The 26,148-nt window shown below is 37.4% G+C and overlaps 1 protein-coding gene across 1 annotated transcript; it reads left to right on the top strand.

Annotated features, from left to right (window-relative positions):
• Nucleotides 1-1,201: 1,201 nt before the first annotated feature.
• LOC101407602 (NXPE family member 2) lies at nucleotides 1,202-23,585 on the top strand. Its single transcript, XM_014785252.2, has 6 exons — nucleotides 1,202-1,287; nucleotides 2,217-2,322; nucleotides 14,713-15,446; nucleotides 20,512-20,577; nucleotides 22,248-22,459; nucleotides 23,050-23,585. Exons 1-6 carry the CDS (start codon nucleotides 1,229-1,231, stop codon nucleotides 23,583-23,585), a joined length of 1,713 nt encoding a protein of 570 aa, XP_014640738.2. The 5' UTR covers nucleotides 1,202-1,228.
• The last annotated feature ends 2,563 nt before the right edge of the window (nucleotides 23,586-26,148 follow it).

The raw sequence follows: 26,148 nt of genomic DNA on the forward strand, positions 1-26,148 counted from the left end.
ACACATTTCTCATCAAGGATTTATGGAACCAAGTGTTCTCAGTTCCATACAAGCAAGAAGGCTTCCAGGGTTCAGTTTAAGAATCCTGGACCCACTATTATAATTGTCACAATATCGTAGTACAAGGCAGTAGAAAGGAACATGCCTTATCAGGGGTGGGGAAGGATTGGCGGGATCTATATCTTTTTTTTCAATAAGTTCCTTTAGAAATTATCTACTGCATCTCTGTGCCAATCTCCAACATGCTGTGATCACAGTCTTGATATCCATACAGTTATATGGATATGTGCCTGGAGGGATTGGCACAGATGCAAACAAACCAATGTTCTATATATATATCATATATATGAAATACATGCATGTATATCCATACATGTGTATCTGTATCTAGATCTCTCTATTTCTATACGTAGATATCTAGATATATCCATATCTCTATAGCTGTATCTATATCTTTATCTAGATTTATCTATATCTAAATATCTCTAACTCTGTAGATATTCCCATGCAGAGCAATGCAAACTGAGTATGGCTGGTATAATATGGTGGTAGCAGGCCACCCGGTAGGTGGCTACACTGTGACCATGTACCACCTTTAGTGACAGTGGTCCCCACATCCACTGAGTTTGCTCTTTTAGATTCTCTCCTACCTTGTTACAGATGCAAGTTGCAGTGGGATTTAGACCTTGTGGCTCTTCCTTTCATGGCCTGAGATTTAATTTAAATCATTGTTGGAATGCTTAACATATGCATTTGTTTAGAGCAAAGGAAGGAGTTTACAAAGAAAGTACTCCACACATTGAGAGGAACTAGCCAAACCAAGTCTCAGTCGTTCAGGAACCTTGGACAAGCTCTTCTGTTTTTGTCTTTCCGTTTTTTCAGAATCTTCTCCTGCTATTGCGGACGTGGCTAATCCCACATGACACAAAACAAAGGTGTGAGCAAAGGCAATGCACTCTGTATAAAACTATGGAAGGCCTCAACCAAAGGTGACCCTGGGCTGGAATTAGATATGTCCATTCTCTAAAACAAACTGAAGAGCTTCCTCCTGGCTTCTTTCTTCTGGGTCTGTGGGGTGAGCAGGAACAGGCCATCGAAAGGGAGGTCTGTGATTCCAGCTGGCACACTGTGGCCACAAATGGCATTTCAGCTTTTGATCAATGAAGCTTAGAGGGGAACTCCAACCCTGAAATAAATACAAAGACTGCTTTAACCAAAGAAGCTCTGGATGGCTGTAATTGCCGTGAGAGAATATGAGAATATGATGGAGAAGATATTCATGCATAGGTGCGGTACTTTCCAACTCTTTTTTGCAGGCTTAATGGCAGAGACGGGAGGGACAACCATAGACCAGTCAGTGCTTTTCAAATGATGCGTTTCAACCCTTAGGGAAAGTACAATTATTTTATTTGGTATGGAAAATATAAAATGGAAAGGAATAAAATAGAATTACTAGAAAATATCACAGTGCATTGCTCGCAATAAGGATAAATATTGTTTTATGAGACGTGCGTGTGTGTGTGTGTGAGCTCTGAAATGGGATTTGATATGATTTTCTTACTGTGGGTCACAAACAAAAATTTTGAGAAACATTGCCATAATTTAGCTCATACTTTTGGGCTTCTAGGTTTAAAAAACTAAAATTCTGGCCACTCAGCAATTACCTTTTCTAAAGAATACATCCTTGCCTTTTATTGCAATGTTTTTCAATTACTTTAGCGAGAGGAGGAAAGAGGTGGAAAGAAGCTGCCTAAGAAAACAAATGGGAGGTTTAGAATGAAGCCTCAGGAGGCAGGTAAGACCAGGGAGAGGGGGCACCAGGTAACGAACGTCTGCGTGCATGGATGTGAATGTGTTTCGTATCTGAGAGAGATTTAGAGATGGGGATTCATTGAAGGGCACTGGAAAAAAGTGTTTTCAGGATAAACAGTTTCTAAAACCTTGCTATGCCCACCAAGTCCTTGAATGAGAGACAAGTCTCAGAGCTCTGATGTAACTCCAAACTGAAGAATTAACCTGAGGGTCAGGAACCAGAGAGGACCATTGTTTTTGATTCCTAATAGAACATATAACGGGACTTTCTGAAAACCTAGGAGATAGAAGCTTAAAGAACACAATCCCATTCTGGAAAGTACTGAGGAGGAACCAAAACATACAGAGCAATGTCATGTTTATTGGATTTAATGTGTGATTATTTCTTCTGTCTTCTCTTACAGGGTACTCACTTTGTTTCCAAATGCCACAACGCGTAAATTATTGCTGATGTTCATATTTATCTTAGTTTTCTGGGTTGTTTACTTGGCTTCAAAAGACCACACAAAGGTAGGAATTCTTTCCTTTTTCAGAATTCAGAGAAAGTCACAGTGACTTTGAATGCTCACTTTTATCAAGGCAATGATTAAAAATGAAAAAAGCATGTCATCTTAGCAACAGATGTGGATGACAGGGTTCCTTGTTCAGCATCAATCCCTTTGACAATATATATGCTATTATTCTTTTTTTAGTGGCAGGTGGATTTGCAGCCATCTCTATAGTATTTGGCACTACTAACCGTCCTGCCTAAAAATTCTCTCCAATCCTGGCTCTGAGACTCCAATCCAATGAAATCTCTGTTTCAGTCCTCTGCCTTCTTCTTAGAGGTTTCCTTTTTCTTTGCATAGCTCAGTTTGTTTTTTGATTTTCCCTTTCTGCAGTCTTTCTTAACAGATCTTGCTTCATTTTCTCCTCCTCCCAAACACTGAGTACAAAACTGGTCTTTCAAAAATTCTGCTTTCATCGTCTTCTTGTCCTGATCAAAAACTCTCACAAATGACTTTCACAGATGACGGCACTGATGAGATCAACTCCTTAGTTAGCCATTTCTTCTAAATTTGAACCCAACTTCTTCTAAAAGTGTCTCCCTTACCTTTGTCTAACACCAACTCCCAGCTCCAAATGAGAAGGATCACAAGTCTAAGACATTCAGACAATGATGTGAAATGGTCAATAACAGAACTCTCAGACCACAGCTCAAAATGTTTCTCTTCGTGAGTCCTCTCTCTATATATCTGTGTTCTCTAGGTTTCTTCCTTTGATCCTTTTCTCTTTCACACTGTATCCTTTAAATCATATGCTCAGGTCCCATCCATTACCAATATTTGTGTTTCTTGAAGTGAGGTCTGGAAGCTCTCTGCACCAGAACACCCGTGTTTGTGCGTGTGTGTCAAATACAGATTCCTGGGGCCCACTCCAGAGCTACTGAGAAGAAATCTTTGGGCCTAAGATTATGAAGTATTAACAATCTCCCCAGCTGATTCCTATGTTCGCTACAGTTTGAGAATCTCTGCCTATGTAGCCCCAGAGCTGAAACCTCCTCCGTGTCCCACACGTGCATATGTGCTGTTCATCGGTTATCTCCACTTCAGTCTTGCACTGGTGTTACCAGCACAAAGAAACACACCCTGAATTTATCATCTCCCTCACCACCTTTCTTGGCAAAAACAAAACAAACAAAATCAAATGGAAACAAATACTCTGCTCTTTTTCCTCTCTCTCCTGTTGCCACAGACCATCAGTCAACAAAGCCAAACCTCTCTTCTCAAGCAATCAGCCACCAAGTCTTATAAATTCTACCTCCTAGATATCTCTCAAATCTATCCTTTTTTCTCCATCCCCATCGTCTTTCTTTATTCCAGGCCCTTGTCATTTCTCATCTATGGTGTTGAAATAATCTTCTAGTTAATCTCCCTGACCCCAGTCTCAGCCTGCTGTAATCATCCATTCAACAAACATCTGTTGAGTATAGATTGTGTGTCAGGCACTGGACTAAGTATTGGGAATACAGAAATATCAGACATCATCTCTGTGTTCAAGAATCTGAGATTATATTTCTAAAATAAAAATTTGAATGTTACTCTAACCACCTTCAGTGGCTCCTCATGTAGCATTCTAGGGCCCAGACTCCTTGGCACTGTGTCTCATCAGGCTCATTTAATTACAGGACACAGAAACCCACTTAAGCTGGCCCAAGACGTTCTTGCACTGGCTGTTTCGTCTGTCTGTTCTTCCTCTAGGTTTTCACATAGCTAACCCTCTTCCTTCTCCTTTTTGCTCAAATGTCATCTTTATTTAACACTATAAACAGCCCCACCCCCACCTCTTAGCATTTCCCTTACTCTGTTTGACATGTTCTTTTGCCATAATACTTATCACTTTCTAAAATAATATATCATTTACTTGTTTATTATGTTTATTGATTATTGTCTATCTTGATCTACTGTAAAGCAACCTCCATAAGAGCAAGGATTTTTTATCTGCATTTATTTGTTGGTATATCCCAAGTGCCCAGAACAGTGTCTAGCACATAGTAGGTGCTTAATAAAGAACTGTTAAATAACTAAATAAAGACTGTTCAGTGATCTAGGTGAGAGGTAATGGTGACCTGAAATAAGGTACTAACAATGAAGCTGGAGAAAGGTCAATGGATTTGAGATAGAATTGACAGAAATAGTGATTAGCTGTCAGCGTGAGGAGGTGGGGTTAAGCAGGAATTATTCTAGGCATGTACAGCTGCATGGCTGGTGATGCCATTCATTGAAATATAGAACAGAGTAGGAGAAATAGTTTTGGAAGCAAAAAGATAAAAGTTTAGATATGAACAGTCTACGTTTGAGGTGCTTTTCTGTCATCTAAATGGAGATGTTGCTTCAGTAGATTGTTGAGTATACAGATTTGAAGCTGAGAAAGATCTGGTTTAGAAAAATATATTAAGGAAGCATCAGAATATAAATGGCAGTTCAAGTCATTGGAGTCTGTGACATTTCCTTGGTTGAATTATAGAGTGAGAAGAAAGAATGGCTAATGATATTGCCCTGAGGAACAAAAAAGCACTAGTCTGAGAAGTGAGTGGTAGGAGGGAAAGTAAGCACAGGGATTGAAGTGGACTTTTGAGAAGCTTAATTGAGTTGCGGTAGGGAATAAGTGAAAGTTAGGATAGTGGTTAAAGGGAGACTAGGAGGCTCAAAAAGTTTTTCTTAATTTGGGAGATACTTGAATACATTTAAATTCTTGTGGAAAGACGCTAACAGAAACAAATAGAAGGTAGGAAAGAAAAGATGTGGTTACACTTAAGTTGGGCAAGGTGACAAGGAGTTGAATTGCTGTCTGACTACTCTTACAGCAGAGAAGGTTAAGCAAGAAAGAGATCTAGGTATTGGAAGAATTCTTTCCCCGGATATTGAGGTCTACTTGGAGGATGTCAGGGCTTTTAGTGACGAAGAAGATTATAAGCCCAGTTCTTCAAAATCTTCAGTCAATGAGTGGAAGAAACCAACGGGTTAGAAAATGACAGAGAAGAGGAGGATTATGTAGTAATTGGTGATATTTGGTCAGATGCATCGTGGAGAACAAAATATCTTAGAGTCTTCTGAAAAAGACCCTATATATTAGGGTCTATATATATAAGAAATATGTATGTATTTGAAGTATATATATTTATATTTAATATTTATGTATATATAAATATTATATATACTTGAAATATGTATATATCCTTAATGTATCTATATTTGAAATATGTATATTTGAAACAAGTTATTAAAAGAATGAAGCAATTGGGCTAAGAGTGAAGTTGAGCATTGAATGCTGATCCTAGCTCTGCTACTACTATTTTAAAGAGACTTTCCCCTTTATACGCCTAATTTTAAGGGCCTGGCACAAAATTCTTTCTTTTTCCTTGCTCATATGTATGGCTCATATGTTGTGTGATTCCATTACATAATATTCTAGAAATGACAAAATTATAGAAATGGAGAACAGATAAATCATTGCCAGGGGTTAAGGGGTTGAGGAGGGCTGGAGGTGGAAAGGAAGTACAACATGAAGGAGCCTTGTGGTGATGGAAATGTTCTGTATCTTGACTATAGCAGGGTCAACATGCTGGTTGTGATGTATTACTACACTTTTGCAAGACGTTACCATTGGGAAAGCAGGTGAATGGTACATGAGATTTCTCTATTATTTCTGACAACTACATGTGAATTTACAATTATCTAAAAATAGAAAGTTTAATATTTTTCCTTTTTACTTTACTTCTGTTCAAGTTTAAAACCTCATTACACACTGAATCTTATCCAAACAATATTTCCCTTAAGAGTTTGGAACCCAATGTGGTGTTCAGCTTGCCTTTGTCAGACCTTGTTTAAATTTCTTGCCTGATCTCAGTGCTACAGGAAATCTAGGGAAGCATATTAAGTTTTTCACTGGGGTGGGTGAAAGCAGGAGCAGGAGCTCCTGCTCCATTTGTTTGGCTGAAGGACCAAAAATAGGGACCCCAGAGAATGGGAAAGGGTTGGAGAAATTGCAGAGAAGACAAAGCTCAAAAGAGCCATCCCATAAAGTAGTGGGTGAATTTCTGGGTTCAAATCTGAATTTAGCTTGTGTTGACCTTACCCTAAATAGCACACCAAAGGCTTTGAGAATTGAACTACAGGCTAGACCGCTGCCCAGGTCCCTGACTGGCCACCAGATGTCACATGCATGGGACAGATTCAAATAGCACAGCAAAGGCTTTGAGAACTGAACAGACCTTGGAACTAGAGCCCACAAAAGTTGAATTGGAACTTGTGGCAGTAGATCAATTGCCTGATTTAAAAAAAAATCAACATTACTCTTAGGGTTTAAGCAAGACCAAGAATCTCATAGCATAATATTTAAAATATCCAGGATATGAGCGAAAATTATTCAGCATATGAAGAGCCAGGAAAATCACAACCTGCAAGGGAATAAACAACAGTCACCAACCCTGAGGTAACACAGAAGGTGGAATTATCAGCGATTTTAAAACATCAGTTATAACTGTATTAGTTTTCTACCACTACTGCAACAAATTACCACAAACTTAGTGGCTTAAACAATACAGATTTATCTTACATTTCTGGAGATTGAAATTCTAGAATGGATCTCATTGGGCTAAAATCAAGGTGCATACCCTTCTGGACAGTCTAGGGGAGAATTCGTTCCCTGGCCTTTTTCAGCTTCTAGAGGCTGTCTGCTTTTCTTGGCTCCTCCATCTTCAAAGCCAGCAACATTGGGCCAAATTCTTCTCGCAGTGACATTTCTCTGGTTCTCCCTCTTTTGTCTCTCTCTTTCACTTTTGAGTACTCTTGTGATTACATTTGGCCCACCTGGGTAATTCAGGATACTCGCCATATTTTAAGGTTAGCTGGTTATCAACCTTAATTGCACCTTCAACCTTAATTTCCCTTGGTCATGTATCTAATATATTTACAGGTTTTGTAGAATAGGACATAGATATCTTATCCTTGTTCTTCAATAGGTAAGATGTTTTTTCTTCCTCTGGCTTCTATGGTGATTTTTCTCTTTGTCTTTGATTTTCTTAAATTTGAATTTTATATCCTTAGCTGTAGATTTTTTGGGGGGGGGGGCAAGATTCGCTGTGAGCTAACATCTGTTGCTAATCTTCCTCTGCTTTTGCTTGAGAAAGATTAGCCCTGAGCTAATACCTGTGTCAATTTTCCTCTATTTTGTATGTGGGTCACTGCCACAACATGGCTCGACAAGTGGTGTCGATCTGAGCCCGAGATCTGAACCTGTGAACCCAGGCCGCTGAAGTGGAGTGTGCCAGACTTAACCACTATGCCACAAGGCTGGCCCCTTAATTGTAGATGTTTTGGTATTTATTCTCCTTGGTATTTTCTGAGTTTCCTGGATCTATGGTTTGGTATTTGTTATTAATTTTGGAAAAGTCTTAGCCACTATTATTTCAAATATTTCTTCTGTTCTCTTTTTTTTTCCCTTCTGGTGTTCCCATTATGTGTATGTTATACCTTTTGTATTTGTCCCACAGTTCTTGGATATTTTGTTCTTTTTTATTATTATTATTCTTTTTTATCTTGCTTTTCATTTTGGGAAGTTTCTATTGACCTACCTTCAAACTCACTGATTCTTTCCTTGGCTATGTTCAGCCTACTAATGAGTTCATCAAAGGCATTCTTTATTTCAGTTACAGTGTTTTATCTCTAGCATTTCCTTTTGATTCTTTCTTAGAGTTTCTGTATCTCTCCTTACATTACCCATCTGTTCCTTTATGTTGCCCACTTTTTCCATTAGAACCCTTAGCACACTAATTATAGTTATTTTTAATTCCTGGTTTGATAATTCCAAAATCTTTACTACAGCTGAGTTTGGTTCTGATGCTTACATTGTTTCTTTAGACTGTGCTTTTTTTCTTTTTGAATGCTTTGTAATCTTTTATTGAAAGCTGGACATGGTATATTGGGTAAACTGGAAGTGAGGTGGGCAGGCCTTTAGTGTGAGGTTTTATGTTTATCTGGATAGGAGTTAGACTGTTTACTACAGATATTGTGTCAGAGGCTAAAATTTCCTTTAGAGTCCTAGTTTTTGTTTCCCCTAGAATCTTTGTCTTTGAGTTTTCCTAGAGACTCCTTTTTAAATAGTGTCTGAGGCTTACAGCGCTTTTAGCTGTCAGCCCCTGTTTTTATACAGGACCTCTATTGGTGTATTGATAAGGTATGGGGGAGGAGAAGCATTCTATAGTCCTATGCTTTAGTCTAAGTATTTTAGTGAGCTTGTGCCCCTAAGCTGTAACCTTCACAAGTGCTTCTCATCTAGGTGAAATAAGAAGGCTAGAGGGGAGCTGGATTTGGGTATTTTCCTTCCCCCAGGTTGGTTAGACTTTGGCAAATCCAAGTTGTTTAAGCTCTGGTGAAATAATTTCCCTTGACGGCAAACTTTGTTAAGGAAAACAGAGAGCTCTAGTTGTGTTTCAAAATGGTTCCACAGGAACTAAAAAGAGAAAGAACAAATAGAAAACAATTAATAAAATGGCAACCAAGTCAGAGCATATCAATAAATACATTAAATATAAATAGTCCAAACATATCAATTAATTAAGACAGTAGCTATCAGAATGGATTAAAAACATGAACCAGCCATAAGCTATGTATAATACACCCATTTTAAATATAAAGCTATAGGTGGGCTAAAATTTATATGGAAAAGCAAAGGAACTAGAATAGACAAAACAAGTTTTAAAAAGAAGAATAAAGTTTGAGATCATACTACAAAATTTCAAGACTTACTATAAAGCTATAATAGTCAATATAGTAGGGAATTAATGAAGGGATAGACATGAAGATGAGTAGAACAGGATAGAAAGTCTAGGAATGTAGCCATACAAATATGGCTAATTGATTTTTGACAAATGTCGAAAGGCAATTCAATGGAAAAATGATAGTTTTACAATGAATGTTTGGGACAATCAGCCATCCATATGGTAATAAAATGAATATCAACCTAAACCTCACACCTTATACAAAAATTAACTCAAGTGGATCATAGATCTAAAAAATATAAAATGTAAAACCACAAAAGTTTTAAATAAAACAGAATATCCTAATGACCTGTGGTTAGTCAGAGTTCTTAGATGTGATACAAAAAGCGTGATCCATAAAACTAAAAAAAAGATAAATGGGGCTTCATCAAAATTAAAACATTTTCTTTTGCAAAAGACTCTGTTGAGAGAGTGAAAAGATAAGCTAGAGACTAGAAGAAAATATCTGCATATCACACATTCAATAAAGCACTTGTATCCATAATATATAAAGAACTCTCAAAATTTGACAGTAAGAACACAAACAATTCAATAAAGAATTGGGCAAAAAACTTGGATAGATCCTTCACCAAAGAAGATATATGGATGGCAAATAAGCAAATGAAAAAGATGATCAATATTATTTGCCATTAAGGAAATACATACTAAAACTCTGCTGAGCTATCCCTATGTACCTATTAGAATGGCAAAAAATGAAAAAAATTTCATTTCATTCATTTTTTTCATTAACTAAAGAAAACCCTGCAATATCAACTGCTGGTGAGAATGCGAAACTACTGGAACTCTCATTGCTTGTGAGAATGCCAAAACAGTTTCCACTCCGGAAAACAGTTTGGCAGTTGCTTATAAAGTTAAACATACACTTATTTACCATATACCCTAGTAATTCCCACTCTTAGATATTTACTATAGAGCAGGGTCTCTCAACTGCGGAACTATTGAAATTCTGGGCCAATAATTCTTAGTTGTTGGGGGCTGTCCTTTGCATCGTAGGATAATGCTCTTTGACTTCTACTCACTAGATGCCAGTAGCAACACTACCATGCACACCCCGCCCTGCCCCCTTCCCCATCCCCCTCCCCCCTCCCTGCTTTAGTTGTGACAATCAAAAATTCTCCATGCATTACCAAAAGGTTCCCTGCAGGGCAGAATCAGCCCTGGATGTGAATCACTGCTGTAGAGCAATGAGAACTTATATTCACATAAAACTTGTACATGAATGTTTATAACAGCTCTAACCATAATTGCCCCAAACAAGATACAACCCAAATGCTCTTCAACGAATGAAGATAAACAAACTGGTACATCCATACATACCGCTCAGCAACAAAAACAAACAAACTACTGATACATCAACATGAACAAATCTCAAGGGCATTATGCTGATGGAAAGAAACCAGCCTCAAAAGGTTACAAAGTGTATGATTCCATTTTTATGACATTTCTGGAAAAGGTGAAGCCATAGCTATGGAGAACAGATCAGTGGTTGCCAGGGGTTAGGGGAGAAGGGAGGGTGTAATTACAAAGGGCCAGTCCCTGGGGATGATGGAACTGGTCTGATTTCTGATTATGGCAGTGCTTACACAAATCTAGACACATATTAAAAGTTGTAGAACTGTTCATTTAATAAAGTCAATTTTACTGTATTTCAGTTAAAACAAAACAAAAATAGATGTCTACCTCAGGTCTGCCCACACCAGTTAATTCCTGCCTTACCTAAATTTGATGAATCCGGTTAGAGTCAAGATGTAAGCGAAAATGAGGATATTGGAAACATGATAAAGGTGTGGAATCTGCACTTGGTCACTCGACGTCATGCCTTTCCATGACTCTTGCCTCTAACAAACACCTCCTTTGTTCGGTCTTATGCAAAAGCATACCAAGGTATGCTTGAAATAAAAAGAGAAATTGTAGCCCAATTCCCAAAGAGATGATAGTTAGGGTTAGGTAAGGTTCTCATAGTGGATTAAAACTAAAAAAAATCCAATGAGTTGCTACTTAGAAGAGGCACTTCTGAAACTAAAGAGGTTTATTCTATCATTATCTTTCAACATGAATGTCCCATGTGTAAAGAACCCTACTTTAACAATGAGGAAATGGAGCTTCATCTAATGCATAATCACACAGGTGTAAATGGTGACACTAGGAATCAAAACTCAGTGTTCTTTTTACTGAATCATGTAATCACTGTATCTGTGTTGAAAGAAAAATCCTTATTTTCTAGGAATATCTGATGTCTTGTTAAGCTATATAACCCGAGTCCTCAGCAGTCTCACCCTCAGAGTAATAATAAGCTGGGATTCCAGGCATGACCAAGGGCTAGTGGAGAAGATCCTCAAATCCTTTACTTCAGAGTTTGTCCCCTCAATCAGTTAGGACTCAGCGTCAGGAAATGAATCCCAAAAACAAGAATCCTAACAAACCTGAGAATAAACATATCTTAGCCCTGGCTAATCAGATGAAAACTCTGCTCTGGAAGTCCCAACGCAAGAAGAATAAGTTACAATTCTTCAAAATCTTCTAGAATGTCTGTAGCATCTGTTAGCCTAGACTCTTCTTTAATTTGGTTATTACTGGGGTCTTTATAACATAAGAACTTTATGATATTTGTTATTATAAAGTGATCTGGGAGCAGAATTGCTTAGTTATAATCAATGAAGGCCCACATCAGACACACGGAAACTAAGATGGCGGATTCTCTTTATTACTCTGTTCCTCAGAGCTTCTCCAAGCCCTTCAAATATTTAGGTTTAATTATTTATTTATTTATTTTGACACTAATTGCCTTCTTTACTCAAAGAATTGTCCTTGAGGGAAGGTTAATGGTTTTGGTCTTATGGCCACAGTTTATGGAGACATAGTGAAGATAAAGTTTTTCTTGAAAAGATAAAAATCTCAGTGCCAAAGATAGCTTTGCCTAAAAATCCTTCTCTATCTGGTAATCTCCCTCTCATCTTTTGAGAATCAAATGTCATCAGCTCTGTGAAGGCATTTTTTAAAAAATTGAGCTTTATTCAGCTATAATTCATATACTGCAACAATTCACCCATTTAAAGTGTATAATTTAATGGTTTTTGGCATATTACATTATTAATTCTAAAAATGTGATTAAATATATACAACATAAACCTTTTCCATTTTAACCATTTTTATGTGTATAATGCAATGGCATTAATTACATTTACAATGTTGTGCAACTATCACCACTCTCTGTTTCCAAAACTTTTGCATCACTCCAAATGGAAACTCTGTGACTATTAAACAATAACTCCCATTCCCTCCCATGAAGCCATTCTTAACTGTCCCAGGCCAAGTTTGCTACAATCTCTTTTAGGTACCCATGGAGTTCTACTTATATATCTTTCAAATTATTCGCTTTTGGTAATAAGTTTATGTGTTTGTCCTTCTTACTAGATTGGCCTTTCTGGGAATATAATCATATCAGCTGCAAATAATAATTGTATGTCTTCCTTTTATAATTAATCAGTAATAGTTAATTAAATTTAAATTATTATTATTAAGATTAGTAAAGAGGGCAAAGCTTATCTTTATTTACCATAATAACCAGTAGAGTAGGCCTTTCTGTCCACTTGGCTAAATCTAGATAGGCAAAAGAATTAACAAATTCAATCATAGAAAATATGGAAAAAAATTGAATTGAATATTTAGAAAATGAAAGCTTGGAGAACAGTCTAAGATTAGAAGCCACAGAAGTATGTCACAAAGGAAGTTTTCAGGGCTTCAACTATAAGTGTTAAATACTTGTAAAAATGTCAACCAATGAACAAATATTTTCTGCAAAATTAAGAAACTAAATGTGAAGATGTTTGTTATATAAAGAACTGATATCAACGAGAAATAAAAAAAAAATCGTTGAAATCAAAATAAAAAATTGGACAAAGGAAATAGACCATTCAGAAGAAAAGAAATATATTAGTAAAACAAGTATTTGAGGGAAAATAAAGTTGAAACACACTGGTATTAAAGTAAATCTTATCCAAAATAATAGTAAGTCTCCGTTTTCACTTGTCAAATTTGCAAATAGTTTTAATGACAACATTTTATAATTTAACCAAAGATATTTAAATTGATGAGTTTTGTAAGGAAGATTTGGTCAACTGAGATATCCAGGTACAACTCCTTTCTCTCTGTGAGCATGTAGCTATTCAAAGTCATCAATCAGAAGATAGTTTTGTATGAATATTTTGTTCAGGCAACTATCTAATTATTATAATATGATATATATGGTGCTATATAATTGTTTTGACATAACTAAATATCTTGTTCCAGAAAAATATTTGACAACTCTTATGATAGAGGAAATAGTATACCTGAGCTTCCAAGCCTTTCTGCATAAATATTAAACAGCAGTCGACTTAAACAACAAAACAAAGCAAAAACCAAACAAACAGGAATAGGTTTCCAATCTGGGCTTTACCCACTTCATTTTAGGCCACAGGCCAGTGGTCTTATGTGGAGGCCAGTACCTCCACGGGGCTTGGGAGACTCTGGGACCTGAACAGACTTTACATTGGTAGTTAGCATTCCCTCCAGTTACCTTGCTGTCCAGATGAGTATAATGGCATTCATTGTCAGCAAAAAGAATATTTCATTTGAGTAAATATTTGCCTCAGTACTCTTGTTAAGGAGCATTACTCATAACTTCTATGCCTTGTTTGCTGCAGTGACCAATGAGACACTGGCAGGGCATAACAGGTAGTCTTACATATTGCTAGTGGCAATGTAAACTCTTATCCTGAGAATATATTTGACACTCAAGAAGAATAAAAATGTTTATGTTCTTAGACCAATTGATTACATAATTCAATAATATATGATCTGGTTCTTCCATCCCTAGAAATCCATCATAAGGAAATAACCCTGTATATGTATAAGTGTTAGAAAATATCCAAGTGTGATGTAAAATGGAAACAAATAAATATAATCCAGTAGTCCAATATCATTGGCTACATAACTCATTTTATATCCTCTTGATGCAATATTATGCAACCATTAAAAATAATGATCATAAAAATTATGTAATAACATTAAAATGTTTATAATACATAGTATTAGCTGCAAAAAAGTATTAGTACTATGTTTTTAGTATGATTTCAACTAGGTAAAATATATACACGGAAGGAAAAAGAAAGAGTGGACATAATAAAAAATGCCATAAATACAGCAAAGCTTAGATAAGATCATATTTTTTTAAATTTGCTGTTTTCCACATTGTGTATAATATGGCTATATGATTTTTATAAAGAAGAAATAAGCCAAATGAGGGGCTGGCAAAGGTAAATACTTTAAAATTCAATCATGAAATGATATATATTTATTTTACATAGTTAATTTTTAAGCCAGTGACTTCCAAATAAAATCACCAGCCGGCAGCAGAGGAAGTCACATTTCCTGGAAATCAATTCCTATGATTCCAAAACTGAAAACTAGTTAGTATCAATTTTTGATATTTGATTACATCACAACGAAATGTGTGTAAACTAAACCATAATAATTTATGTTGAAAACCAAGCCATCTTATTTGCTGATAATATATCCCTGTTCCCTCAATGCTTCAGTTCTTGTTCAGCTTGAGAAGCCCTGTCACTCTGAATCAATGGAACATCTTCAGAAAGTCCATACACCCTGAAGCATCACTGGATCCAGCAATTTCACCAGCTGAGACTGAGCTGAGAATAAAGAGAATTATGGAGAAACTAGACCAGCTGATCCCACCCAGACCCTTCACCCATGTGAACACCACCACCAGTGCCTCACACAGCAGAGTCACCATCCTCAGCCCGCAAGACACATACTGCAGGGGGGATCAGCTAGACATCCTGCTGGAGGTGAGGGACCACTTGGGACACAGGGAGGAATATGGAGGGGATTTCCTGAGGGCCAGAATATCCTCCTCAGCCCTGAAGGCAGGCGCTTCAGGAAAGGTGACAGATTTCAACAACGGCACCTACCTTGTCAGCTTCACTCTGTTCTGGGAGGGCCAGGTCTCTCTGTCTCTCCTGCTCATCCATCCCAGTGAAGGGGTGTCAGCTCTCTGGAGAGCAAGGAACCAAGGCTATGACAGGGTGATCTTCACGGGCCAGTTTGCCAATGGCACCTCCCGAGTCCCATCTGAGTGTGGCCTGATCCTCAACTCAAGTGCTGAACTGTGCAAGTACCTAGACGATCGAGACCAAGAAGCTTTCTACTGCGTGAGGCCTCCACGTGTTCCCTGTGATGCCCTAACCCACGTGACCACCAGGAATAGAAACATTTCCTATCTTAGAAAGGAAGAATGGAGCCTTTTCCACAGGTAAACAGGCCTTCAAATACAATAACAGATACAAAGAGGTAGACTTAGGTTCAGCCCAACTGTGCCTAATAGCTTTTCCTAATCAAGCTCCCTTATCATGTCAGTGAATGTTGACTAGGTTGGAATTAGATCCATCGCTCAGAGTCAGTTCAGCGGAAGTATATTCACAGGGTTCATACAGGTCACCTAGACAACCATGGTTTTATTCATCCCGACTAGTTGCTATAAGGAATATTACCAATGAAGTGCTTTACATATGCCTATTGTTCTCCACGGTTTGTAATACTTCCAGATTCAGTAATTTTTTATAGACCAATATTTCCTAAAATACATTCCGTGGAATACCAATCCTACAAAGTATTAATGCTATGCAAAATAAAAAGGGGAGGGGTGAATGATATCATTATTTAGTCTACTTCACCCTTTACATCAAACAAATCACCAAATCCTATGAATGAAATGTACCTCTCAATATCTCCGGAATCCAGCCATTTCATTCTATTGCTGTTGCCTCTATCCTTGTATAAACTATCACCATACTTCAATTAAATTATTGCAACAATCACCAGAGCTGGCCTCCTTGCCTACAGTTTTTTATCCTTCAATCTATTCTCCACACTGCACCCAGACTAATGTTTCTAAAATGCAGATGACTGTTAATTGTCCTAGCTTATAACACTTAATATCATCACATTTTTCTAAGGATGAAATGCAAACTCATTAATATGTTTACAAGGACTGGCCTAGCTCTGCAGCCTCTTGTCTCACTTTTATGCTGCCTTGTTCTCTGTCAGTCAAATTGAACTCCTTCTATTTCACAAATGGACCATATTCTCTGTCAGTTCTGGCATTTCATAATCCTTGGTTTAAGCATCATTCCCCCCAAGTCTGGGTATAGTGCTAGTCCCATATTCTTCCATTGCATTCTGTTCTTCCCCAATCATAACACTCATTACACTATTAAATTTCAAATATATTTTTTATATCCTCTGCTAAATCGTAAGCTCGGTGAGGCAATAACTGTAACTAATTTTGCACCATTCATTCATTCATTTATTCAATTTGTAAGTAGTTACCACCTTCTGTATTCCAGACACAGCTTTAGGTGTTTGGAATTCAACATTCTAGTGGTGTAGAAAGACAAGAAACAAATAAACAAATAGATGTGTAACAAAGTCATCAGAATAAGGGGTATGAATGTGATGGTGGATGCTATTGTAAAAGAGTGGTCAGGTAAGGCCTGCCTTGAGCACCAACCTGAACTTGAACAGCAACCTGAATGAAGTGAGGAAGTGAGCCATGTGAAGTTTGGGGGAAATACCATTTCCAAGAGAGCAAATGGGACCTGAGGCAAGAATGTTGTGGTGGAATGTTCCAGGAACCATAAGGGGGACCAGTGAGGTTGGAATGCAAAGAGTGAGGGAGAGACGAGGTCAGACAGGTAGGCAGAACCTCAGAGGCCATCTATGTATGATAGGAAGCCATTGAGGGCTGCCATTCTGTCTCACAGGCCTAGCGCAATGCCTAACACCAGAAGGTTCTCAACTGTTGAACGAAAGAATAAGTGAAACACAATCTGGGAAAATAATTAAATAGATTTCTTTGCAGCAGGCCTTCTCAGTAACTTTAGTATCTATCCCTTCAAGCAGGGACAGAGCACAACACATTTCCCAAAATTATTTGACTGTGGAACACTTATTTAATGGATCATTTTAAAGGACTTTTGTTCCATAGTTTGGTAACTGCTGCTGTAGAAAGACCTTGGTTTTTCGAAGTGGGTTCAGAAGAGCAAGCTGGATAGCATAATATCCTGGAAATTCAGGTTCGAATCCAGTTCAAACATCATAATAACACAGGGCAGGGGGCGGGGCACAATTGACCCTACATATCTACAAGATTTCCCTTCCATCCCGTACCACCTTTACTTCTTTTTGTTTTCCTGATCAAGGTATGGAAAAACCCTTTTATCCTATGACTCAGCCAATAGAGGCTGGACTTTTTCAAATAAATCTTTTAGTAATAACTAAAGAAACATAATCATGGAGACATAGAGGCCTTCCTGTCTTGAAGGTCTCAGAGCCATGGCTTAACTCTATGGGCAGCGACTACCTATATATATGGGATTTATTCCCTGTTGGCCACACGTAGCTCCTTGTTGAGATGGTCCTTATTGCAGCCTGGGTTGGAAGAACTCTCCTTGCACACTCTCCTGGCTGCTCTCAGGAAATCCTAAGTCCCTGGTCTGGCAGAGCCGTGTGTATTTTGGGTCCAATCTTACTTCTCAAGTGGGCTTTATTGATGACAGTAATCTGTCCAATCCTGTTTTACTTACCAACAGATGCATTTCCTTGCTGGATCCCCTGCTCTATTCAAACTGTCCAGTTTTTTTCCCACTGCATGGAAGTAGAGATTTGAGTCTCCTCACAGGTGATTTAGTGCATACACAAGGAATAGTTGGCTTCACAGGTGATTCCATATCCAAGTACCCTCATGGATTATTCTATTGCTAAGCTCTAGGGCTCCTTCTTCGGTCCAAGCTAGGTTCTACGACATCTTTCCTTCCCACAATTCCTGGGACTAAGCTTGTTTCCCTTTCATTTGTGACATAGTAAGTACATTTTCCCTCCCGGGTTCTCTCTCCCAACCTTGGCCACAGCATCAGATGCTACCTCCTCAGATGCTCACTTCTTCAAAGTTAAAAAAAAAAAAAGGCTTTTGAATTTAAGAGTTTTATTGATAATTATGATGTGAAAATAAACAAGAGGTTACCACATGAGAAGATATCATACAAGCAACACAGTTATTGACAATTTCAGTTTCCATTATGGTCCAATATTACGGACCCCCTTCTGAAAGGTAATAGACACATACTCACATATGCACACTCAAAACTAAGATAAGACACATTGAAATGAATGCCTTTATACCATGAGGATGTATTTTTAATCCTAATTTTAATGTCCCATCAAAGTTTGGCTTTGGTAACCAAATTTACAAGGTAGCCAGGTATTGGTCTCTTTTGTCAACTTCAACCTTACCTGGAATAGATGTAGAAGAGTAAATGTTTCAAGTTTCAAAAGTTCAAGCATCTCATTGAGGCAAATTTTAACCTTGGGCCAAAGATAGGTCTGATAGGATCCTCAGTAAAACACTCTGTAGTGACAATTATTATGGCCATTTCACATGTGTGGAAATTTAAGCACAGACATGTTAAATAGCTTGGCCAGAGTAAGTTGCGAGTCAGAATTGGAATCCCAATCTATCTTATTCTAAAGTCACCAGGCTATAGCACTGTCTCCCATGACTGCACCACTTTATGCAGCCCTCACTGTCCAGCCACCCTGGCCTCTCACTTCTCCAGCCCTCTGGCACCCTTAATAAGGGGAATATTATTCTCACTTGACCTAAAAAATCCTTTCCTAGAATTCAGGCAATCCTTCTCAATTCTGAAAAATACTTCCTTTGTCCCTCCTGGAAGTCTCTGTGCTCTGACCCTGGAAGTCCACCCTCCTAGATGGATTTCATTCTGATGGAATGAATTCAATTGACCAGATGTAGTCATCTTAATTAGTAAGACCTATACCTTGAGTGAAGCTCGCCGTGCTAAGCACTTGAAATCTTATAGTGAATAAGGTTGACCTAAGTCTTACTCTCGAGGAGATAAGAGAGTACAGAAAATAGACTCCTGGGGGCTAGTGAAGGTGGAGAGTGCATGAAGATGAGACTGGAGAAGTAGATGCTCATAGGAGGTTGTATACCAGTTAAGGAGCTTGGTCCTTATCCCGTAGGTTAATGATGGAAAGATTTTGTGTAGGGGAATAAAACAGGCAGCGGAGAGGGTATATTCAGGTGGGATAAACCGAAGGGGCAGAAAGATAGTATGATAAAAATCTAGGACAGGGTTCTCGAAGTAATGTCCTTGGAGCAGCAGCCTCAGCTCCACCTGAGAGTTTGTTAGAAATCCAAATTCTTGGACCCCACACCAGAGCTATTTTTTCCAGTTTTACTGAGGTATAATTGACAAATAAAAATTGTATATATTTAAAGTGTACAACATGATGTTTTGATATATGTATACATTGTGAAATGATTATCATAATCAAGCTGATTAACATATCGATCACCTCACATAGCATTTTTGTGTGTGTGGTGACACACTTAAGATCTACTTTCTTAGCAAATTTCAAGTATACAATACATTACTACCATGCTATACATCAGATTCCCAGAACTTAGTCATCTTATAACTGAAAGTTTGCACCCTTTAACCAATATCTCCTCATTTACCCCAACCCCTGTCATCCACCATTCTACTCTCTGTTGCTACGAGTTTGACGAGATTCCACATATAAGTGAGATCATGCAGTATTTGTCTTTTTGTATCTGGCTTGTTTCACTTAGCATAATGTCCTCCAGGACATAATGTTCATACTTGTTGTCACAAATGGCAGAATTTTCTTCTTTTTTAAGGCTGAGTAATATTCCATTGTATATATAGACTACATTTTCTTTATCCATTCATCCATTGATGAACACTTAGGTTGTTTTCACATTATGGCTATTGTGAATAATGCTGCTATGAATATGGAGGTGCAGTTATCTATTCAAGTGCCCCAGGACTATTGAATCAGAAGCTCTGGGGATGAGGCTCAGTCAGCATTCTGAGTTGTAACAACCACTCCAGATAATTCCGATGCATGCTTAAGTTTGACAAGTACTGGCTTAGGAAAATGTCGATGAAGGTCTGAATTACTATGGTGGTAAAAATGGAGAGGATGGCTTGTGGTAGAAAATCATTTAGAAGGTAAAATCAAAGATATATACATTTGATTAATTGCACAAGGAGAGAGAGTGACTCTCTCTGGATCTCTGGATCCTTGCCATTAGCAGGAGAACAGTTTCCCAGACTCCTGACCCATTTACTTCCCCAGAATATCTTAAATATATCAAAATAAAGGAAAAAAGCATTTGCAGAGAGCCAAGAGTGGTTCAACTCCTCTAAGCCAGTGATTCATTCTGGTGTCTGGGTAGATATCAGGCTAATTTATCTTCTCATTTCTTGAAGGTCCAACATGGGGGTTGAAATGATGAAGAACTTTACCTCTATCGAGGTCTTACCATGTAACCGTAAGTCTATTGTGCTGTTGCCTGCTGTGTTCACAATTTACCCATTTAAAGGATGTTCATACTTTAAGAGATACTTCTTTGACATTAACCATTTCAACCTCTCATCACCTGGAACACATAGTATCAATAATCTTGGGTTTTAGAGAAGAAATTTTATTTTTAGAAATTATTTTCATATCAATTCAAATCAATTTTCATCCTGAGTCAGAAAAGAAAGGCTAGGCAACCCTTAATTTTAGCTGCCTACTCTCAAAATGTACAGGTTATTTGTGTTTAAATAAATTCCTGAAAATCCAATGATTGTATACTGGTGAAAATGTCTCAGATGAGTTACAGAGTTAGGAAATTCGTTTGTTTCTAATTTCTAATCTCTCTTTCAGGCAAACCATCTCAGTTAAAGTTCTACGAACTAACAATTTCTGTGGGTTTTCTTCAGTTTTATCCCATGAACTTCAGTGGTCATAACAAAGTTAAAGTGAATTTCAGAAAAGCAAATGATCTCCATTATAATAATCAATGGGGTATACATTTATCATTGCCCTTTTTTCATGCGTTCAATAAATGTTTATTGAGAATCTACTGTAGACAAAGAACTTTGCTAAACCCTGTGGAGAACATAGCTATAAACAGATCATGAACCCAGACCTAAAGCTCACAGTGTGTGGAAAAGACAGATCCCTTCTCTGGCATGGCAACCATCATCCATGCCCAACTTTTATACCAAAGAAAGCTCTTAGACTCTTGAGGCAACTTGAGTCCTCTTCACATCCCTGTGGCTTCCCTCTTGCCTGGACGATAATTTCTAGTAAAGTCAGGCAATTTCTTAGAAGATAATGCCAGACTATTATTTTTCAGAGCCATTTATAAACCCGACGTAGTTCATTATAGAGAAATTCAAGTTCCTAAACTTACACCCCAAATCCCAACAAATAGATGTAGGTAGATGACAAAGAAGATGTGGTTTTCCTTGATAAAATATAAAAATGGCCTGAGTCTTACACAGGTAAAAGCTTGATACAAGTCAGTGAATACAGCTCAGGCTACTTTCCTACTGGAGTATTCAGAATAAGCAGGTAATGTCCTCCCTTTTTCTGCACTAATCAGACCACACTGAGAATATTACATTCAGGTCTGGGCACAATTAAACATTTAAGGGGTTTCTGATTAACCAGAAAACATGATTCTGGTACACACAAAATAAACAATGTGTGACCCTCATTTCATAAATGTGCTCAAGTTTATTTAATGGATAAGTAGCTTGGGGAGAAGGAGATACACAATTCAGCAAGGCCAGTCATTGGTACAATATGTAGCTGGGCCACCGAGTCCTGCTGTTTCACGGCCACACATTTGCTCCTGATTTGGGTAGCTGTCTCACAGTTGAGTGGCCTTGGTGACAAGGTGAAGCCCAGGGAGACATTGCGAAAGCACAAAAGAAAATCTCTCCCCACTCCAGGAAAAACTATTCATTAGTGAGATTATTCAAAAGTGAGAATTTTCAATTTATCCATTTAATGTGACCTTGTTAAATAAACATTTGTAGAAAAGACGAGGGAAGAAGTAGAGAATGGTGGAGGGAAAAGAGGAAATGGAGGGAGAAAATAAGGAAGGTGTTTCTGAAATAATTTGTGGTAATAAAAATTGCTTACTGTGGGAATTTTTATTGCTAGAGAGGAAGAACATAGAAAATAAATGTCAGATTGGAATGAAGACTCCTTTCCCCAGTGGTTATACTGTGAAAAGAAAGTGGATTACAGCATTTTGCAACCAGATCGAGTTAAATGAAACAAAAATCATAAATGACTGCTTGAAGAGAAAACTTATTTACCTCATGGGAGACTCAACACTGCGTCAGTGGATTTACTACTTACAAAAAGTGATGAAAAGTATGTACTTTATTTTGAAATTATAGTTGACTTCTGAGGTTATTTGTATAATAATTGGAATTCTTTGCTATCCTTTTCTGCTGTTTGTTTTATTATTATTTTATAATTTGCCAAATGTTTGGATTTGGGCTTTTAATAAAAAGTTAAATTTTATTTTATTTTATTTTGGTCAGGAAGACTGTCCCTGAGCTAACATCTGTGCCAATATTCCTCTATTTCGTATGTGGGACATCACCACAGCATGGCTTGATGAGCAGTGTGTAGGTCCACTCCTGAGATCTAAACCCACGAACCCTGGACTGCTAAAGTGGAGTACAAGAACTTAACCACTACTCCACTGGGCCAGCCCCTAAATTTCATTTTTTTATTCACAAATAATTGATGTTTTTCTTCCTCTTCCTATATTCTGATAAAAAGTTCAAAATTTTATTGAGGTTTTAATGCATCTGGTAAAGTTCTCTTCCCCCCATAGGCAGCAATGCTATTATAGTTAGAAGTGATCTTGGTTAGAATTTTACAAACGTGTGCATTTTTAAATTATATCGTTATTTTCCTTTTGTTAAAAGATTTATTGATTTGTCTTCCATCAGCCTTAAAGTATTTTGATCATCATGGAACTGGGATCTTTAAAACACATGTGCTTCTGGATACCGAAAGACACATTTTGATTCAGTGGAAAAAGCATGGGCATCCATTTATTACCAAAAATCTGTTCTCGGTGAAGGATGAAAACTATATCCCACGGGAAATTGACCGTGTAGCAGGAGACAGTGATACAGCCATTGTCATTACCCTCGGCCAGCACTTCAGACCCTTTCCCATCCACATTTTCATCCGTAGGGCCATCAATGTTCAAAAGGCCATTGAACGTCTATTCTCGCGAAGCCCAGAGACCAAGGTGATCCTTAAAACTGAAAACACCAGGGGGATATATCTAAATGCAGAGATGTTTAGTGACTTTCACGGCTATATTCAGAATCTTATCATGAGGGATATTTTTGTGGATCTCAATGTGGGTATTATTGATGCCTGGGACATGACTATTGCATATGGCACTAATAATGCCCATCCACCTGATTATGTGATTGGAAATCAGATCAACATGTTCTTAAACTATATTTGCTAGAGGAAAAATACAGAAAAACGGTACTAGCCATTCTCTATAGATGACCTCACTTATACTGCAATGATAGTTTAATGCAATCCAAGGTAGGAGGAAATGAAATTAAAAACATTTTTTTATTGTAGTAAAATATGTATAACATAAAAGTTACCATTTAAACCATTTTTAAATGTACAATTCAGTGGCATTAAGTACATTCACAATATTGTGCAGCCATCATCATGAACTATCCCCAGGACTTTTTCATCATCCCAAACAGAAACTCTGTATCCCTTAAAAAATAACTCTCCATTCTCCCTTACCCCCAGCACCTGGCAACCACCATTCTACTTTCTGCCTCTATGAATTAGACTATTCTAGGTTTATCAGTGGAATTATACAGTATTTATCCTTTGTATTGGTTTATTTCACTTAGCATAATGCTTTAAGTTTCATCCATGTTGTAGCACGTGTCATAATTTCCTTTCTTTTTAAGGCTGAGTAATATTCCTCTGTATGCATATACCACATTTTGTTTATCCATTCATCTGTTGATTGACACTTAGGTTGTTTCTACCTTTCGGCTATTGTGAATAATGCTGCTCTGAAGAGGAAACCAAATTTAAAGGAATATCTCTAGTGCTGAGTATGATGACAGAATAGTAAAACATCATTGTCATAACTTAATTTTAAGAAATGTATGGTCCAGAAAGCAGTAGTCTAAATGATTGAAGTTTAGGGAAACTGTGATCTGTAGGAGAAAACTTAGTGGAATCATAGCAGCAGGCTTCTGGCTTAAGAAAGTTATTTAGAATTTGGTAACCCGTTGTTCTCTAGATTCCAGTAAGAACCAGAGATCACAATCCCAAACCCACAAACTCACTGAGAGAAACTAAGTATTATGTCAATGTATAGAGCCTGAAACCCTGATTCTTGCTGACTCTAAAAGTATATGATGAGATCCCCTCCAGAGCTTTATAAGTTTTGTCTCTAAATCTCCCTTTCAGCATAAAAGTATCCAATTTTTCCATTAAAATGCTTGAGGTCTCAAGAGTGGAACTATTGTTACTCAAGGATGATTCCCTTGTTTGGAATGTTTCTTAGTGAGAGGAAGTGAAATTATAATACTATAACATCACTGCAGAGGCCAAGAGGAGCTAAGGACTGGTCTCCTCTAAATAAGGGAATACACATTAGAAACCTCTTGCTTATATCAGGCTACCCATTGGTTCTAATTCTTTCTATAAAAAACTTTCAAAATAAATTTAATTATTTTCCAACCATTGTACTCTTAAATGCCTACATGAGTTATTATTTTCCCACCAAGGCCACCTCAAATTCCTTTAATCTAGTTCTAATAGATAAAGTTTCTTGTTTTCTCACAATTACTCTTCTCTGAATGCACTGAAGTTTGTCTATATCACTCTACAACATACCTTCCACCCAATCTCACATCTCAACAAATTGAATGCCCTAATTTAGATGTTATCAATCAGTATAGAATGATGAGGGTATATTACTTATCTTCTTCTAGAGCTGCAATGTACAATACACTAGCCATGAGTCACATGCAGCTGTTTAAATTAAATTAAAAATCAGTTCCTTGGTTGCAATAATCAAATTTCAAGTGTTCAATACCCACATGTGGCTAGTGGCACTGTACTGACAACACAATATTTGCTTGCATTTGTCACTGGAGAGTATTTTTTTGTTTCATTGTAGTATTTGAATGTGTGTTAAAAAGTAAGTTAATGGTATTTTATAAATTTTTATGGTGAATAAAAAAAATCATCAGGCCGGCCCTGTGGCTTAGCGGTTAAGTGCACGTGCTCCACTACTGGTGGCCTGGGTTCGGATCCCGGGCGCGCACCGATGCACTGCTTCTCCGGCCACGCTGAGGCCACGTCCCACATACAGCAACTAGAAGGATGTGCAGCTATGACATGCAACTATCTGCTGGGGATTTGGGGGGAAAAAAATAAATAAATAAAATCTTAAAAAAAAAAATCATCAAATGTTACTCAGTGTCAAAGTTTTGACTTTTAAGCCATTTACTTCTGATTCAGTCTTTTAAAGAAATTCTGGTATCTACATATTTCATAACGTTTTTGGCCTTGAAGTGATAGCTTCAGGTTATTGCAGATATTGACTATATGGCTAATATACAGGACTTGAGCAAGCCATTCAAAATGGTAAAAATGTTCTTTACTAGTATTATCAAGCCTCTTTCAAAAACTCATGTATACATAATGGAATTAAACTAGAAATCATTAGCAGAAGGAGAATAGAAAAATTCACAAATATGTGAAATTAAACAATGCACTCTTAAACAATCAATGGGTCAAAGAAGAAATCACAAAGGAATTTAGAAAATATTAGGAGACAAATGAAAATGAAACCACAACATACCAAAGCTTCTGGGATGCAGCGAAAGCAGTACTAAGAGAGACGTTTACGAACAATTATATGCCAACAAATTGGACAACCTAGAAGAAATGGATAAAATTCTAGAAACATACCACTTACCAAGACTGACTCCTGAAGAAATACTAAATCTGAACAGACCTATAACTACATTTAATATAAT

The sequence above is a fragment of the Ceratotherium simum genome, chromosome 7, assembly GCF_057802395.1.
Source record: "Ceratotherium simum simum isolate JZ-2026a chromosome 7, ASM5780239v1, whole genome shotgun sequence".
NCBI classification, from domain to species: domain Eukaryota; kingdom Metazoa; phylum Chordata; class Mammalia; order Perissodactyla; family Rhinocerotidae; genus Ceratotherium; species Ceratotherium simum.